The 13,948-nt window shown below is 53.1% G+C and overlaps 2 protein-coding genes across 5 annotated transcripts in view; both read right to left on the bottom strand.

Moving 5' to 3' along the window:
• The window catches only part of SETD5 (SET domain containing 5), a 64,335-nt gene extending 61,015 nt beyond the window's left edge, over positions 1 to 3,320 (bottom strand). For 3 of the 4 annotated variants that reach the window (XM_084214642.1, XM_084214644.1, XM_084214643.1), the window contains exon 1: positions 3,183 to 3,320. The gene's annotated coding sequence lies outside the window, so the exon portion shown is untranslated. The remainder of the gene's footprint in view (positions 1 to 3,182) is intronic. The other variant, XM_084214645.1, reaches the window with a different exon arrangement.
• A 1,124-nt stretch (positions 3,321 to 4,444) lies between these two features.
• Positions 4,445 to 13,849, bottom strand: LOC311158882 (SRSF protein kinase 3-like; the record flags this gene model as incomplete). The annotated part of the gene is made up of 11 exons (XM_084214557.1): positions 4,445 to 4,632; positions 5,880 to 5,972; positions 6,056 to 6,125; positions 6,552 to 6,659; positions 7,086 to 7,171; positions 8,380 to 8,542; positions 10,432 to 10,518; positions 10,770 to 10,874; positions 12,955 to 13,042; positions 13,537 to 13,645; positions 13,804 to 13,849. 11 exons carry the CDS (start codon positions 13,847 to 13,849, stop codon positions 4,445 to 4,447), a joined length of 1,143 nt encoding a protein of 380 aa, XP_084070683.1.
• Positions 13,850 to 13,948: the final 99 nt, after the last annotated feature.

The raw sequence follows: 13,948 nt of genomic DNA, 5'->3' as shown, positions 1-13,948 counted from the left end.
CTTTTGCATGTTCTGAGATTCCAGTTCAATGCCATCCCTTTCCTCTGTTTTTTCAACTTTGACCTGTTAGTTTTACAATAAAATCTTGCAGTAACTGAGGCTCTTTTTAAAAAGTGATTCAAATGTACATGGGATTTCATCACCCCACCTTGCAGTAGGGAAATACCAGACAACATTAGCTAAGGAATATTACTTTCAGGTCACTTGGGATTTGACAGTAAAATGAAGAGCCAGGGCCTTGTCAAAGCAGTGCCAGTTATCCAACAGAATGTGAGGCAATGGACCAATTCCCCATTATAACCTACAGAGAGATTGTAAACAACCTACAGAGAGACTGTAAACAAAGACTAAAGGGCCATGAAGATCACTTTCTGTATTTCATTAAAACAAGAATTTTCATACTCACAAAATTCAGAGTTCAGTACTGGTGTCATGTCACTCCAGGTCAGGCTGCAGATGACACCTCCAGCCCCAGAGACTGATGCACTTTAAGGGGGTTAAAAGTTGCTCCCCCCATCTTGTGAGGCAAATTGTGTGCTACAGATCCTCAAGTATAAAAGCTACTCAGAGTTTGGCATCCACCACATGATTGCTGCCAGTCAAGCGGATTTAAGGGCATATTTTAATCTCTCACATTATTCTGGTCGTGGAATTTTTTGCTTCGAGCTCACGGTAATTCTGAGTTGGGTAACTCAGGCCAGGGCAAGGGGCTCCCCATGATAGGTGTTAGTTTACAAAGATGGCAGTGTTTTCTAATGCTAATGTATTCCCATGCTGCATACCTCAACTAACAGTTTCATCTCTAACAAACGAACTGGAATATGCTGATAGCTCTAACTCGACAGCACAGTATCATACAGACAGGGGCCAGTGCCAAATGGTTAGTTAAGCAGATAAGAAAGGCACTCATTCTTCCTTTAAAAAAAAAAAAAAAAAAAAAAAGGAAGCTATTGCAGTCAGGCAGACAGAGTGTGGATGGGAGCTGGCAGATTCCACAATACAGAGTCACGTCAAAAATGGCCTCCTGCAAACTGTTCCTTCAAGCATTTGAGTCAACCGAAAGGGAGGAATCTTTCCCATTATCCACAGGAGTTTTACCTCCCTATTCCACAGCAGAGCAACATTTCCTATACGTTCTGACATAAAAGCATGTAAGAAGCTCAGAGAATAAATTGTACTCTGCAGCAGAGGAAAACACCTCTCCCCACTTTCTGTTTCCAGTCCTAAAGTTGAGTCGGGACTTTATTTTGACAGTTCCCTGGTCTGTGAATGGAAAATCCCTCCTCAGCACTAGCAGGCTGGTGTCTGCTGCACACACCCACTGCACACAGCAGAAATTCCAGTCAATAAGGCAAGTGGGGCCCAGGCGCTGGGAGGGGAGGAAGGAGACATACAAACAATAAGAAAAGCATCTGGCTCTGTTACTGGCTGGAAAGGAGACTGGAGTTCAAAAAAGACACAACTGCAGCCTTCACTTCACAGGAAGATCATATCAATTCTTGCTGCCCTACTTTTCACACAGACCAAAATATGTGGAAAGGGTAACTTGGGGCTTCTAACCCACACTTTAATGCAATTCCATTAACTCAAGACCGGCGATGAAACCCACCTTGGACATTTTTGTCCCACAGGACCAAAACATATCCCTGCTCCTGCTTTAGGCCTGTATAAACAGCCCAAAAAGTAAAGTCCTTTGCTGAACAGGAGTGAGCCATCCCTCTACCACCACACTAATGGAGGCTGCTCTGCTGTCCTTCCCTGGAGATAGCAGCCAAGTCTAGTGAAGCTTTTCTCATAGCAACCAGAGCTCCAGAGCCAACAGCAGCTGCTGTCACTGCCTTCAACGCTTACCCACAGGATCCAGAGCACAGCAACACCCTCCTCCCTGCACCTCTACAGCAAAAAAAAAAAAACCCTGAATGCCGGCAACAAGATGACTTCCTGGGTCAACCACAAGAAGAAGAAAAAAAGAAATCCTAGTATTTCCTATACAAGTGAAAAGAGGAATCTCTGATTATTGAAAAAAAAAAAAAAAATTCCTTTTTTGGATTTAGATTCCGGCAGCAACACCCAGCCAGGGTGGGGGCAACTGCCTGAAATCCATAATGCACCAGCACAACCAGACACCAATATCAAGTTCTTCCCTCACCCAAGGAGAGAGATTCGCCCCCGCCGTACCCCAACGCTCTCATTACATCATGGCCCGAGCCCGCAGCAGCCACAGGAGCCCTGCAGCACCCCGTGACCTCTCCAGCCCCGCAGAACACGATCTTCCCCCCAAGAGCGCACCCAGGATCTCAGCTGGTCTCAGAGGAACACGAGGGCACGGCCGGGAAGGGGCTCCGAACCACCCCCCCCCCGCTACTACACCCATTTCCCCCGCTTCCACAGGGCCACACGCGGCCTCGCCTCTCTCCCTCCCCCGGGACGGCGAGACACTGCCCGGCGCCGCTTCCCCACCCGGCCCGGCGGGTGAACTCCGGTCACCGGCACCCAAGGACGAGCCGCCGGTCAACAGTGACCTTGCCGGTGCCGTCGGGGGTCGGAGAGGGGACGGGGCGCGGGAAGCGCGGCGGGGAACCCCCCCTGCGCCGGCGGCGGCCGCGGTGACGGGCGAGGAAATGCGGGAGGATCCGCGCTGCAGCCGCCGGCGCCGGGAACAGGGGTTACGGAGGAAGGCGCCGCGCGGGCACCATGAGAAAGCAGAAAATGCAGGTCAAACACCGCCTCCACCGAGGCCTGGAGGGGCCGGCGGTTCGGGGCGGGCAGCCACAGCCCGGAGGCTGCCCCGAGCCGGACAACGACCCCCGCGGCCCCTCGGGACAATGCGAGGACACGGGGGCGCGGAGAAGGCCGGGCTGCAGCGGGGCTTCCCCGGCGCTCGCCTTCACCGACAAAGCCCCGCGGCGGCTCCAGCCCCGACTCCGGCCCTGGCACTGCACCGGCCAGCAGCGTCCCAAGCCCGCGCACCGCCGGGCCCGCCATGATGCCCGCACACCGCGCCGGACCGGGTCAGCTCGGGCCGGGTCTCCGGGGGCACGGCGGGGCGCTGCCGACCGGGCTGCCAAGGCAGCGCAGAGCAGAGCGTCAGACCGCGGGCCGCGCGGCCGTCCGCCCAGCCGCCCGCCCCAGCGTTCCCTCCCGCCGCCGGGTACGGCCGATTCCCGCCTGCTCGCGCCTACCTGGCCGGCCCGTTCCCCGGGCCCCTGCGCGGCACCAGGCCCGGCTCGGCGCCACGGCGTGTCCCGGGCAGCCGGCGAGAGCGAGCGCTCAGCCGCGGCAGCGGCGGCCCCTCCCCCGGCGGCAGCGGCGGCTTCTCCCCGGGCCGGGCGGAAACGGCACTGGGTACACGGGGATCCCCGGCGCCGGCGCCAGGGGCGCCCCAGGCACGCCCACCCCACTCCCTGTTGGCTGTCACGCCGCCGCGTCCCGCCCCGCCGGGGCGCCCGCCGCCGTCACAGCCCCGCCCCCCCGCCTTCGCCATTGGCGATCTCGTCTCGCGGCCCCGCCTTTGCTGCCGTTTCATTGGGCTCCACGCGTCAGCCCCGCCGCGCGCCCCACGGTCCCGGCGCCCCATTGGCGCGCGGTGCTGCCACTCGGCGCGGAGAGCGGGGGGCGGCCGCCGGCAGCGTCGACGCGATGCGGGGCGGGCGGGCTGGCTGCGGCAGCGCCCGCCGGGCGAGCCGCGCTACGTGCCGAGGGGCGGGGCCGGCGGGGCGCGATCGCTCGGCGCGGGGCGACTCCCGCGTCGGGACACGTGGCAGAACGAAGGGGCGGTGCGGGGGGCGGCCGGGAGCTCTGGGCGGAGGCGGGCGCAGGGCGCCTGCGCGGCGGCGCGCGCGCGGGGCCTGCCGCTCGGCACGTCCGCGCGCGCGGCTTTGAGTGGAAGGGGGGCTGGGCCGGGGGTCCCGTCGCGGGGTCCCGGCGGGGCTGCCCGGCGCTGAGACCGCCCCTCCTCGGGCCGGGCCGGCGGGGCCAGCGCTCCAACAGCTGGCCGGTCGCTGTCCCTGGAGCCCCGAACAAAGGCCGCGGGGCAGTGAGGCGGAGGGACGGTCCCTCCGCGGTAGGAGGGGCGGCCGAGCCGGGCAGGAGGGGCCCCGCGGCGCTCGGTGCCCGAGCTCGGCCGAGGGGCTCCGCCCGGTTCCGGTGCCCGTGTACCGCGTCTGCGGCTACTCGCAGTGAGCGATGCGTGCGGTCCGCAGCGCTGCAGGGCCGCGGGAGGAAGAGAGCGGAGCCCGGGCGCGGAGGAAGCCGCGGGATCACGCCGGGGCTGCGCAGCCGCCGCCCCGCTCCGGGGTCGCTCGGCGGAGGCGGCGCACGGGGCTTGCGGGCGGGCAGCCGCCCCCGCCGTGACAGCCGGCCCGGCCCCGTCGCCCCCAGGGAGGGCGGTGCGGTCGCTGCGGCGGGTCCCGCGGTGCCGCGAGGGGGGGACAGCCGGGTCGGGTCACGGAGCGGCGATCCAGGCGTGCCGCAGGCTCTGCGCGGCGCTGGCGCGGCGCTCGGGCGCGTAGTGCAGCGCGGGCAGCAGGAAGGCGGCGAAGGCGGCCGCCTCCTGCGGTGTCCAGCCGTGCCGGTCCGCCAGGATGCCGGGGAGGCTACGGGGAAAGAGCCGGGAGAGCCGCAGGAGCGCGCCTGGCAGAAACAGCGTAGGCACAGCGCCTCAGTCACACCTGCACGGCTGAGGCTACCGCGCCTCGCCTCAGAATTAACCCAAAGCATCCCAAAAGCTCTTTGCCGCCTTCTTGGAATTATCTCTGTAAGCTCCACCTGCGCTTCCCCTTGCAGGTTCGGCTCTCGGGTGATTCTCAGGAACCACCTTTTCAAGCTAGTGTTTGAAGCCTCCCTGTTCCTGAGTACTTTTCTTAGGTGAGAATGTGCCAAGAGCGCACACAGTGTTCCCAGAATAACCATGCCAGAGCCATTGCTGCTTGTACCCTGTGCCTGCCCACAGGCACCCAGATGCATTATGCTATTTCAGTGTCAGAGCTCTCAAGACTTTTGTTGAATTTGTTACATGCCAGCCAGCTCTGTGGGGCCCAGCAGAGTGCATGACTGGGCGAGAAGCAACCCTCGTCCTGGGGAGTGCACGGTGTAAATACAGTGATTCAAGTTAGGCATGTGTGGTCAGGCCTGCTTGGTTCACAGGGAGAGTGAATGTAGAACTAGTTTTGACTCATTTCTTTCGAGCAGCATAGGAGAGATAAGTGTGAGCAAAGGATGTGGATGTACAGGGAGGTGCTTGCTAAATTCCAGCCTGGGACCAGTACTAAGCACTGAATGAACTGTGGGTAGGCTAGCAAGCATGAAAGCAGAGAAGGATGATAGGCCAAATTGCAGAAGGGTGGAGTCATGTGATGCCTTGTGGTCAAAGAAGGGTTTCAAGACTCATGAGTCAAAGGAAAAGGAACTGGGGAGAATAAAACAGAAGAGATGTTTCAGTTGGGTCAGAAGACTAAATATAGCAGCCACAGTGGAAGGATATGAGTGTCCTATTCCTGGTCATCATTGTTCTCTATCAGTGAACGGGTGAAGTGCAGCCTGTTACACACTCCTCAGCCTTCCTGGCATGGAACTGTTTCCTCTCTGTATTTCAATTTTCTCCAAATCCAAAGGAGAAATAATGGAAATGCTTTCCCCGTTTGGTGTTTGCTATGACCATTTTTAAGGATTTTGCATTCATCCCTGGAACGCTCATGGATTGCAAAGTGGGCAGGGCAGGGAGTGTTACTGCTCTTTATGGAATTTCCATTAGTGTTCCATCTCTGCCTGTAGCCTGCATTGTGTGAGTAACTTTTGGGGGAGTTCACCATGAGCTGAGTAGGAGTATGTCTGAGATCTGCAGTGATTTTTAAAATAAACTTCATTATGCCAGTTCTTACCTGGCCTGCTGAAAAAATTTGTTGACTTGTTCCATGAGAAAACAATTTGAGGAGGAATTCTTCCCAAGAGTTCAATAATACGGGCAACATGATCTAGATGGAGGGAGGGAAGACAAATTTAGATATAGACTGTGACACTTCTGTCAGTGAAATGAATAAAACTCATGGAGTCCTACCATCATCTCTGGAGAAGTATTTCCCAGGTTGAGGATCAAATAGACACTCTCCAGTTGCCATTTCAAATGCCTAGAAGTGGAGTAGCACTGTTAATTCACTAATTGTGTTGGAGTTTTCCTTGCCCACCAATTGATATTGCCCTCTTTATCACCCAAAACTGATCCTAAAATGTGGAAATACTCACGCTGGCTTGATCTGTACCACACTAAAACACACCTTTAGCTCTATCAGGATGAAAAGCAGCCTGTGCCTGATGCAGGCAAGCCTCTGAGCTAATCTACATGGAGTGTGAATTGCCTTAGAATTTAAACTAAATTAGGAGTGGCTTGTACCAGCAGCAGACTTTTGCCCTAAAATGAATGAGTTCCAACAACCCCTTTTGCCTTCTCTGAAAGGAAGCTTTCTTTACATGGACAGGTGAATGCTAAGGACATGCTGCCCTGGCCAGGTGAGGTCTGTCCCCTCCCCTACAGGCAGTGTTGTCCCCCGTCCTACCAGGCAGGCTGTACTCCAGATATCCGCAGGTGTGCCGTAGTCTAATCCAAGAAGCACTTCCAGGGCCCGGTACGGCTGGGTCTGTATCTCCTTGGAAAAAGGCTTGTACTAAAACAGAAACAAACTCCTTAAACCAGTCACAGCAACACTGGTGGTCACAAGCTTCTTGTGCAGTGACAGGACATTGGGGACACAAATGAATGTGTGTTCTCAGCTCTGCACAGGGCTCAGCCAGCACATTCCTGGCCCCACTGACACCAGTGGGAATCTACCTCCCACCATTTCACACTGAACGTAGTTATACATTTCTAATTGTAGGGACTAACTGCAAGCTGGAGAAACATCCAAAACTGACAGTGGCTCAGGAAGACCATGCACAGCTTGGAGCTGAGAGTGGCAAACACAACACCCCCCAATATCAGCATCTCTGAAATAGCTGTTCAGCTGTAAAGGGACAGACAGACACAGTGTGGGATGGAAAGAAGCACACAGCATCCCACATTGTCACGGGATTGAGACCTGGAGCAGACTCACTGTCCAGCATGCGCTTCCTAGATCTGCAATTTTCACCTCTATGCTCATTAAATCAGATTCTTCCAACTGATTGCCAAGATCACCTCCTAGATGGAAAGGACAAAGAGAAATCAGGTCTTTCTGTACCAGCAGGTACACTTACCACAGGAGAGGTATGTCTGCCTTCCCTTAAAGTTTCTTGGCCTAAAAGCTCCTAAATACTTTTTATCATAAATCAAATGCCACCCCTCTTTTTTGAAGGAACACAAAAAAAGACCTGATATCCAGTAAAAACATAAGAGAATATTTGGGAGAACAGTAGCTTGGAGTGGAACAGTGTGACCATATGCTCCTGTCCTGCTGCAGGGTTCCTCTAGCACCAAGGTTAAATTACTGTGGGCCCAGAGGAGAGCACCAGTCAGAACCAAAACATCTGTAATTTCTCCTCAGCCTTCAGCAACCCTGGCTGTCACAGACCTTGGATACAGCCTGCTTGGCAAGCAACGTGGATGTTACACTTCCATATGATCCCAGAAAAAGGTAATTCCTGGTTTAGTGCTTTACAGTGAGCTGTCAGCCTATGCTTAATACTGTGCTTTTCTGCTCCAAGCAAAAGACTCGGTCACTAATTTAGCATTCCCTGATTGCCCCAGAGTTTGAGAGACAAAACAACACTGTCATGGGAGAAATGCTCACAGGAGAACACAGTGCAAGGATAATGTGAAAGGTCTCATTGCTGGAAGATGAGATAATCTCTCGTGAAACTCTCCAGCCCTACATCTTATTCAATATTCGCACCATTCTGTGCACCTAAATTATGTCTCAGAAGGCCTTGAAGATTAGTAGTACATACAAGTCTCCCACAAACCTCAGAAATAAGGGAAATAAAGAGCAGGAGTGTCATACAGCTTTCTGATCAAGCCTTTTTGTATGTAAACCTTTCAGCAGCTGAAAACATCAGACACGTGGAACTATCCTGTACCTAAAGCCTTGAGAGTGAGCTCTGAGGTTCTGTTGACAGCCCCATCATAAATCTATGACCTGTAGTTGTCCTTCACACAAACCCACCTGCAGGACCACGTTCCTGTAGGTGCCTTGAGCCCAGCCTCAAGGTGTTTGTGTTAAGCAGAGAAAGGAGAGGAATTTCAGCAGCATAAGCTGGCTATAATGTTTTATACTGGCTATCATGTTTTGTACTGGCTGTTGTAGGAGATGTAAACCTTTCCTAAGGTATCTATACCTGCTGCCTCTCATTTCTCTCCCGCCAATAAACACCTAAGTCAGTTTTTTGTTAAAAAAGCCCTGGAGTGCTCACCTGCTCCCTTTAGCCTCCCTCCTGTTCCCTGGTCGCAGTGGAGTGTAGCCATGAGAAGCCTTTGGAGTCTTTTGCTGCGCCCACAGAGCAGGATGTTCTCCGGTTTGATGTCTGCGTGGATGATGCGGCAGCACTTGTGCAGGAAGTGCAGCCCTGCCAGCACCTGGCCAATGAGGCAGCACTGTCACACCAGCCCTGACAGGGTCCCCACCGCCTCTCCTGCCCCAGCAGCTGCCAGAGCGGGCAGGCACAGCGGGAGTGCAGGACAGGTACAGTCTGAGCACTGGTGGTAACTCCTGGCAATAAAAGGTTTCCTGTTGGGGTGGCCTATGGGAGCAGGCACAAGGGTTTCATCACCCCACACGGCAGCAGAGCCCCAGGAGCAAGCGGAGGCCTGGACAGCCCAGTGAGGAAAGGGCTGTTTGGGCTGACACACAGCAAGAGGCAGTGTGACAATCCACAGATACCAGCACAGATGGGCAAGCCCAGGGAGGTGGGAGAAGGATAGGGCTATGAGGAGGCTATTATGATTACAAAGCTGAACTTTCTCCTGAAAAAACATTCTTGTTTGGATGGCTGTTGTGTCCTGGGAGCTCTGTGCCTTGCCACTGATTATAACTAGCCCCCAACTTCCATTTGAATGACAGTGACATGTAAAGGGATTGGTGTCAATGAGAGGCATGGGAGGGTGTCCCATCATACAAGGAAAGAAGACGACACAGGATAACACAGACAGGAGGGGGAGAGACCATGAGTGAGTGCAGAGAGAGGATTTCAGGGCCCTGCAGTAGAACCATGTAGGGAAAGAACAGCTTGTGATACAGCAGGGAGAGCCTGGCCTGTCACAGGGGAGATATAACACCTACCAGAAATGAACACTCATTATCAGAAATCAATAACAGAGAAAAGGCTATGGGGAGATTTAGGTTTGTTTTTTAACACTCTGGTCAGTCATAAAGGACTGGTAAATATTCTCTGTATTATCAAATTCTATTCTGGGATGAACACCAGCCCCAGGGAAATATCAGCCTTAAATGGTAACTGTGAAATGTGGGGAAACATTTAAATAACTAAACTGGAATGAATCAGAAGTAAATACTGCCCCGGTGCTGATCTGGAGGGGGAAAACAGAACTGAGATTTTACAATTAAAGCAGAAAATATATCAAGCAAAAGCTTGAGTTTAAAATGGAGCACAGAGGTAATGCCACTACATTTTTGTGTAGCTTACTCAGGTGTTAGTGGAGCTTCTTTAGAGAAAGGAGAGGCTACTACAGAAAACTGGATGAAGGAAGAAGCAATTTTCTTTCTTAGTATCCCTAGAAGGGCACAGGAATCAGGGTAGCAAATCTTCATCTTGGCAAGTGTGCAGACTTCTGATAAATCTCAGCACGAGAGGCAAAAAGTAATTTTAACTATTCTGAGGCCTCACTCAGGTTTCCCATTCCTTAAACAGAGCCAGCCCTGAAGAAACTCAATTTTTACCATCTTTTAAATAGGCACAACACATCCTTACAGGGGATGAAGGAAAAGTTAGCTCTGCACAGGGAAACCTCAACATGGAAAGAGAACCAGCTGACCAAATCAGCAATTTAGAAATTCATGTAAAGATGGGAGGGAGACCTTGAGCAGCCTTCAGTGGTACCATGCAGAAAGCTGCTGGAGCTGACAGTGCTACCCATGGCTGGATGCCAAGGCAAGTGCCAGCAGTCTGGCATTACTGCCAGAGGAGACTTCTCCAGGCAGCAGGAGGGCAGAGATGGCTTGCCCACAAGAATTAGAACTATGGCAGGTTGTTTGTCCCCTGCTACTTCTACAAGCAGCAGAGACCCCAATGATTAGTGAGCTGATGGGAACAGAAGTGCCAGCCCTGACTCCCTGGTGTATGTCTGCAGGCTTTTGGCACTTCATGGCCCTGACTCCATCCCAAGCCTGAGGAGGCTGCAGGCTTAGGCAGTAACACCCAAGTCCTTCCCCTTGGGAGGAAGACTGTGGCATGTCCCACAGCCAACAGCCCCCTGGCACCCTTGCCTGATTGCAGCTGAGCTCTCACCTGCTGTAAAGACTTTTTCACAAAAGGCAAGGGCAGTCCCTGGGCTGTGTAGTTTCCCATCAGACATCGAATGGAAGGACCCAGCACCTCAAATACCAGGCAAGCATGTGGGAAAGAGTTAGGGATTCACTAACAGGGAAAGGTGTTACCACCAACCCTTTGCCTTTCATCAAAGCAACCAAATACCTCCTGATTCAGCCTCTCCCCTCCAGCCACGCCCATGTGCCCTGGTCCAGCTGCAGCCCTGCTCATCGTCCTCATGGCAGCATAGCACTCAGATTTACACCATCCTGTGGCTTTCCAAGGCAAGTCCAGGCTTTGCTGGCCCAGAAAAGCACTCTCCACAGAAGGATATGAAAACCATTCTCTCCAATCATTCTGAAGTCGTCTAACAAGCAGATGATGTTTTCTCCTGCCAGGTCCTTCTTCTTCATGCAGCTTACCTGAGGGGGAGGATTCCAAGAAAGCTGCAATCAGAGACATTAATGTGCACAAGGACACTTTGCACCTTTTATCCTGTCTGACAGACTTTCTCTTCTGGCACTTTGTGACAAATCCCATGAAAACAACATCAGGAAAACCAGGAAGGAGTTTCTGCATGTTTTGTCTTCTCTTGACCAGATAGGACCATCACAGTCACAACATCAAAACGACTCACACCAATCCTGCTGACAGTATTTAGCACATTTCCTGCTGCTTATTCTCTCCAGACAGACCCAGAAAGTGGTCCTGCTTGTGCTGGAAGGGGATTCCCCCAAGAAGACGGTTCCCTGCTCCCAGCATCAGTGGCTGTCCATTTCCTTTGCCTCACACCAATCCTTCAGCAATTTCCCTTAAGGGGTTGCAGAGTGGCAGAGACATTGTGGCTGTCTTTGGCTACTTGTCTTATCAGGGTAGAGAGCAGCTTCCACATTTGGAAGAACCCAGTGAAGGGGGCTTCTTTGTTCTGGAAAAGGGCTGGCTGTGGGCAAGTGATCTATAGGATATGGAGGGATACTGGAGGAGGTGAACACATCTTTGTACTAGGGCCAGGGGTCTTCAAACCCAGCGTGTAGTAGGTCCAAGAACAAAGCAGAGATGGTTCTTCAAACAGCACATGGGTGACTAGGGACAGTTCTTGTTACAGGGGGCTGCAGGTACTGAATCTCACAGGGGATTGTAAGGGTTCAAGGTAAAACCACTGAGAATTCCTGCCCACACAAACATCATCCTTCCTTGACCCGAGAAATCTGCAGCTGGAAACTGCAACAGACCAGGGGAGCATTCAGTGGGAGCAGCACCCTGTGCTCGGCTTGTCCTTACACCCACCTGGACATGTGCTGTTGGCCCAGGGTACTGTGCTGAGTGAACCTCCAGGCACAGGTGCTACAGCACCCTCAGCACCACACACCTGTGTGACAAGGAGCACCAGGGGCTTGCTCTTCCAGAGCACTTATCCTGGTACAGCAATTCATGCTGGTTTTTTCTCTCTTCATGGCCACAGCTGCCAGGGTTTTGGTTTGGTTCATTTTGCAGATGCCAGATCCACCTGCACCAGTGCCAGAAGGTTTGTTCAGGCACAACAGAAGTGAACAGCCCTGAAAGCAGAGACCAGATCATCTCTTCTGGCAGCTCTGCAGGCATTAAGCCCCAGTGCTGGTGGGAACAAGCCTTGGGAAACAGCTGTGTGCTGCTGAATGGGCAGGCATGTCTCTCAGAATTAATAATAAATCAGGGGTAAGGCTCACTCTCTATACAGGGTTGTGCTGATGTGTGGAAAAGCAGCCCTCTGATTACATTAAATTAGTGCCACTTGGTACTTCCTCTTGCATCACTGCATCTGGCTCATCTCCTTTTAGATAGGGCCTACAGATTTACAGGTGCTAACTAAACCTTTCTCAAACCTGTTGGAGAAAGGCCACAGAGTGATTAAAAATACAGAATTTTTAGAACTAGCAGTTCAAGCCAACTGCAAAGGCAACTTGCTACAACCCAGATACAGGCACCTAATTATCACCTCCATTAGCAGAGGCCAGGAGAATCTTTCTGACTTCAGATGTTTATTGTGTTTCGGTACATCATATATTTTTTCTATTGCAGATATTTCCTTTTACTTCAGTATCAGTGTTGTGATACAGCAATGTCCTCTGAGTGATGTTCCTCTGAGAATGATACAGGTACAGTAGACATGCTCCTCTCTCCTGCTTAAGAGCATTACCACCTTCTTCTGTTGATTATCCACCTTATCACTCTGCAGATTCCTCCTTTTTACTGGATTTCAGTCTCAGCTTAAAGAAATGGGCTGACAGGGCAAGTGGGACGTGTCCCAGTATGATGCAGGAAGGAGAAAATGCCTGTTTCAGAGGCCAGTGCTGAGCCAGGGTGATTTCTATTAATTCCCCAGCTTTCGGGTTTTTTTTCCTATTCCCCACCTAGCTCCTTGGACTGGCACCTGGAGTCAGAGGGGATGATGAGGCTGATACTCAAACCTGAACTCAGTGGCCACCCGCTGGAGCAAAGCACAGACCCACATTATACACTTACACAGCGGAGAAAAGCAACCTCATCCTGGGCACTCTCGGCAAAGCCTTCCCTGCTTTTCAGAACCTTCACAGCTACCTGCTTCTTCCTCCTGGGAAATGAACCACAGCTGTCAGCCAGTGCATGTCAGTGGCCCTGACCAGCAGCACTTCCCTTTCTCCCAGTCAGCCAGCCCTGGGCTCCCCAGGTGTTCTTCTGGGAAGGTGCTGCCCTTCTGCAGGCACCCTTGGCCTCGGTTTGCAGCACGCCAGGCCCATGGGCATTCCTCCTGCTGGCATCTGGCAGCACAACTGCCCCAGGGACCAGCAAGAGACTGGAGAGAAAAAGAACATGGATACTGCAGGGTCTAAACAAGAAAAAAAAAATGTAGAGCAAAGGTTGATCCCACCTTATTTACATTCTTTGGTTTCTGGGGACCAGCTCTGCTCATTGCACACCACTGATCTTGCTGTCAGGTTTTCCCTGTGCTCAGGGATGCCTGGCATGCTCCCAGACTGCGCTCTGCTGTTTCTGCAAGAGGGGCCAGCCCCGCCCAGGACATCAGCCACTCCTTCCCACCTCCCTGAATGGCACTCAGTCCCTCACCTCATGTCCTGGCACAGCCAGACAGTGGCAAAGGTGCCACATCCCAGCTTGTGCAGCACCTGGTATCGCGTGTTGAACACCTCTCCCTCCTGCATGGGGTGGTGACCTCCTGTGGAAAACCATCACCAAGAGATATTAATGACATCTCTAAATGCTCTTAGAGTGAAGGAGCAGCTGAGGACAGCCTGAGAGGTCCCAGCGGCCTCCTCTAGCCTAGGAAGAGCCTGGCATGATCTCATCTCTGGAGTCTCATGGCCAAGGACTGACCTGTGCACTGGGCTGATGGCATCTCCTGCTGCACCTGCTCCTCCATGGCCCTGGAGCACGGCAGGTCCTGGCACAAGGGGATGGAGGCAGTGGGACACCAAGCTGTGGGACAGGGGCAGTGTGAGCTTCAGCACTTTATTCCTTT

Source organism: Fringilla coelebs (genome assembly GCF_963513975.1).
Source record: "Fringilla coelebs genome assembly, chromosome: 13".
Classification (NCBI taxonomy): Eukaryota; Metazoa; Chordata; class Aves; order Passeriformes; family Fringillidae; genus Fringilla; species Fringilla coelebs.
The sequence above is the reverse complement of the archived record's forward strand: the minus strand, read 5'-3'. Positions and strand labels throughout refer to the sequence as shown.